Genomic DNA, 4,838 nt, shown 5'->3' with positions numbered 1-4,838 from the left:
CCTCCCTCTCCCCCCCCCCGGTCTCCCGTCTGTCTGCTGGATTCCTCTGCGCCCTGCGATGCCCGTCTGGGTTGGCTACCTTGGACACTCAGCCTCCACCCCCACCCCCACCTTTCCTCCAACCAACTGTCAGTTTATTCTTCGCTACAAACAAAACATACCCCCCTTTCCCGGAATACGGAAAAATTGCTTTGGGGAAGTGGGGTACGTGCTGGGAGGAATCTCTCTTCTCCCTGCATGGACCCCACGGTGCCTGCATCAGAGCTCGGGCGGGATTCAGGCGAAGGAAAGGACTTTTCTTTTGCCGGCATCAGAGCTCGGGCGAGCAAAAGCAAGTATTTTAATCAGTGGGCTGTGCGCAGGGACGAATATATCCCCTCCTCCCTGCACGCATCCACTGATTAAAGTGCTTCCTCTGGCCCGCCCGATCTCTGTTGCGGGCGAAGGGAGCTGGGAGGACAGGAGATTCCTCCCTGCACGTGAAAGCGCTTTAGTCAGTTGAGTGCGTGCTGGGAGGAATCTCTCTTCTCCTCCCTGCACAGACCCCAAGGTGCCTGCATCAGAGCTCGGGCAGGATTCAGGCGAAGGAAAGGACTTTTCTTTTGCCGGCATCAGAGCTCAGGTGACCCCTTTTCTTCCTACCTCCTTCCCTCTTTTCTCCCTCCCTTCTTCTTTTTCTTCCTTTCTTTTTCCATCTTCCTCCTTCTCCTTCCATTCTTTCTCCTTCCTTCCATCTTTTCTCCTTCCATCTTCTCCTTCCATCTTCTCCCCCCCTCCCTTCTTCTTTTCCTTCCCCCCTCCCTCCTTCCTTCCTCTCCTTCCCACTCCTTGCAACTGCAATCGGAATCGCAGACAGGGAAGAAGAAGAGGAGGAAGCAGTGGCCAAGCCGAATCCTTTTGAGAGGGGACGGGCGCGACCTGGGAGACACAGGGAAACTCCGCAAAGGGGGAGAAGGAGAGGAGGGCCGTCTCCTCCCCCCAGTGCCTCCCGATTCCCACCGGTACCGTTACTCACCAGTTAAGCTGCAGCAAGCAAAAGATGAAATGAAATGGAGACTCGCGTGGTAAGCTAAGCGGACTCCAGCCAATCAGTGAGCTGGCTGGGATGGAAAACTGCGTGCTTAAAGTTTTCCATCCCAGCCAGCTCACTGATTGGCTGGAGTCCAGGCCAATCAGTGAGCAGCAGGCTGGGCTGGCTTAGATTTTTAGTGTAGATAGAATAGATGGGGGAACGGAACGAGCGAGCTAGCGGCAGCTGATGATGATGGGAGCCAGCGAGCGCCAAAATAAAGCGGGGGGTTTTGAGAAGTGGGCGGGACACGGGAAAAATGATGAAAATGCATGCGTGTCCCGCCAAATGCGGGACGTCTGGTCACCCTACTGATGCACTAACATTTCAAGATGCCTAAACATTTACATATAGTAGACATTAAATTCAGGACAGTAATGTGTGGTCCTCTTAAACTGTTTCGAGTTTTGATATTTTAATTCCACTAGAGCTGATTTTTGTTGTTGTTGTTTAATTTATTTTTGTGCCTTAGAATTAGTGTTGACTCCAGGTGATTGCCTGGACTAAGTCCCTGCAGTTTTTTTGACAAGATTTCAAAAGTGGTTTGCCATTGCCTCCTTCACTGGTGGGGTCTTACCCATTCGGACCGGTTTGGCCGAACCAGTAGTGGTTTGGTGGCCTGGGTCGCTGGAACTGGAAGCAACCCAGGCCTGCCACGTCCCTGAACCAGTTCTCCTAGCGCACTGTAGGCGCCACCATCTTGTTTTTTGCTTCTGCGCATGCACAGAGCAATTTTTATTGCACTGTGCATGCGCGCACACAGTGCAGCCATAAGCAAACCGGCAGTAGCAACTGCCAGAACCCATCCCTGCCTGCCTTCCTACAGCCAAAAGGCAATGGAGTGATCCAAGATCATCCAGCTGATTTTGTGCCTAAAGTGGGGCTAGAATTTAGGGCCTCCCAGTTTCTAATCCAATACCCTAACCACTACACCAAACTGTCTCTTTACAACAGATTTAATCATCTAGAAAAGAAAAAAAGTTTTAAAATAAAAGACATATCAACTGCTGTATGGCCAGCCAGGATGGAATGTCTGTGGGACTTCAGATACTGCTGTGAATCACAACAGCTGTCAGCCCCAATGGGAATATTCAATTTTGCTGCTGCTGCTATCTAACCCTGGCTTCCTGTAATACACTGCAGGCAGAACAAAGATCTGTCATAACTGTGCTTCATGCTTGTCGCCTCCTGCCTGCAAGCAGCTGAATATTTCCTGCTTGATATCAGGCTGAAAGAGATAGATGAGACACGATGAGAGTTTCAGATGCTGATGGACCTCCAGTCAGATAGTTCCTTCTAGACTTTATTTTTTTTGGAAGCAGAATACAAAATAGTCATCGTTGGAGGACAAGGACAGCTCTAGCCACCGGGTTTTGGACTGGACTGCAAGTCAGTGTGATATCTTTTGTTTTTGAATAGTTGGGAAACCATGGAGAATCTGTCCCGGGACATTCTGCTGGAGTGCCAGATTTGTTTCAATTACTACAACCCACGGAGGAGACCCAAATTACTGGGCTGTAATCATACTTGTTGCTCTGTTTGCCTTCAGAAGATGAGGACCAGCCAGAGAGATCTGAAGTGTCCATGGTGCCGAAGTATCACTAGACTCCCACCTGGGTACTCTGTCTCCCAATTGCCTGATGATCCAGAGGTCACTGCCGTGATTGCAATACCCCACATTTCAGAGCATTCTCCAGTCTTCATCAAGCTTCCTAGCAACGAGAGTTACATGTTGCCTTTGCCCACCTCCAATGAGAGCTCTCTATTGCCTGGAGACATTGACTGTCCTCACTTGCCAAGCAGCCAACAGAGGTCTCTCACGATGGTCACAACCCCAGCCGAACAACAACCATTGCAGGCTGGGATACCGCAGGTTACGGGAGAAGAGGAACATTGGGGCATTGTGAAAAGCTCCACCTGTTCAGTGGTTTTCGCTGTCATCCTGGTGGCCTGTGTCATAGTTTATCTTCAAGGTATTGTCCTCCACAACATTTCATGTATCTCCAAATGTTTCACTGTCATCTCCTGCAGCTGAAAGAAAGCTGAAGCAAGCTCCTCTTGTGAGCTAGATTGAGGGGTTTGGGGGGGGTGGTATTGATGGTGGCAGGAGACCAGGAGGTGAAATGCTGTCACATGGACTGAATCGTTGATGCCAAGCAAGCTGATTGACAGTCCAGAGTCTGCTTTAAAAAGTAGGACAGCAAGACCCGCTAATAGAATGCGAGGCATATCCAGTGTTTCTTTGCTGGTGACAATATCAAAGAAGACTGCATGCATACAATGCAATGCATACTTAACAAATGATCTATAATCTATAATGATTTCATCATGTTATGAGATTTAAAATGTCTATTTAGCTGGTTCTACTATACAGGTTATGATCTCTCCCTTTCTTTGTCTCTTCAGAGTAGTTGATTTACAAATGAAAATGCTGTAGGTTCAAATAGAATTAAACATTGGAATGAAGACAATCAATTTACCCAGTGTTCTCCATATATAGCAAAAATGTAATCCTCTCTTTATTTTTCAATAGCAGCAGGGAAAGTTATGAAATTTAATCATTTAGGCCACGAGGACTTTTTTGTATCTTTCAAATTGCACATTCATGAAAATGGTTTTAAAAATTTGTCCCACAGTATAGAAAGGGATTTTTTTTTAAGTATTAAAAATCTTCTAGATGCAATACATGTGTGTGTTTATGCTCATTCTATTTTCTTCTGTAGTTTAAACGATTTTGTTTGTTTGCTTTAAAAAAAAGAAGAAATGAGACCGTAAGCATAATAGCAATAAAGGAAGCTAGGAAGGGTTTTAAAAAAGAGAGAAAATATTCAAAGTGAGGGAACTTATGGTTCTGCAATATTTGGAAAGCTGGTTAATTGAAATTAGTGGGTTGCTTTGGATGATTGCTCCAGACTAAACATAATTCATCAAAAATAATCTTTTAGCATCATAAAGATTCATGGACTCCAGTTCATTTCATTAGATGCTTAGTAACTTTGGTTTTAACCTTTGGTTAAAAGTTCACAGGTGGCCAATGCTCATGGTTATGGAACGGAATCAAATGCAATATAGGTAGTACTCAATCTATGACCTCAATTGAGCCTTAAATTTATGTTGCTAAGTGATAGATTAGTTAAGTGTGTCTTGCCCCATTTTCCAACTTTTTTGCCACATTTGTTATGTGAATCACTGCAGTTGTTAAATTAGTAACATGGATGTTAAGTGAATATGATTTCCCCATTGATTCTTCTTCTCAGAAAGTTGCAAAAGGTGATCCCTTGATCCCAGAACACTGCAACCGTCATAAATGTGAATCAGTTGTCAAGCATCCATTTGGGAATGCTGCAACTGCCATAAGTGGGAAAAATGGCCATAAATAACTTTTTTTTCAATACTTTGAATGGTCACTAAACAAACTGCTGTAGGTTGAGGACTGCCTGTAATGTGTTATTGCCATGGCCCTTTACAGTTAGTAGTAAGATAAATAGGGTGACTTGAAAAGCAAAATAAGTACGTATAATTTGATATCAATATTCCCCATCCCCTCTGCACATAAAAGATTCAGAATTTGAAAAAATGCAAAGTAAAAAAAAAAAATCTACTCTTCTGCCATGCATGTGGAGGAAGGGGGGGGGGGAGAGAGAGTAAGACTACTTAGTCACTGCACATGTCTTCTAAAATGAGATGCTGATTGGCAGAGAGAGACTGGTGGGCGGGCACCTTGGGCTGATATGAACTTGGATCACAAGTGACAAAGGTTAGTGTGGAG

At 45.3% G+C, this 4,838-nt stretch overlaps 1 protein-coding gene across 1 annotated transcript; it reads left to right on the top strand.

The window, feature by feature from the left end:
• Window positions 1–2,498: 2,498 nt before the first annotated feature.
• On the top strand, window positions 2,499–3,104 carry LOC116521233 (E3 ubiquitin-protein ligase RNF152-like). Its single transcript, XM_032235923.1, has one exon. The coding sequence runs from the start codon at window positions 2,499–2,501 to the stop codon at window positions 3,102–3,104; it is 606 nt and encodes a 201-aa protein (XP_032091814.1).
• The last annotated feature ends 1,734 nt before the right edge of the window (window positions 3,105–4,838 follow it).

Source organism: Thamnophis elegans, chromosome Z (assembly GCF_009769535.1).
Source record: "Thamnophis elegans isolate rThaEle1 chromosome Z, rThaEle1.pri, whole genome shotgun sequence".
NCBI lineage: Eukaryota > Metazoa > Chordata > Lepidosauria > Squamata > Colubridae > Thamnophis > Thamnophis elegans.
This window is presented reverse-complemented; position numbering and strand designations above follow the sequence as displayed.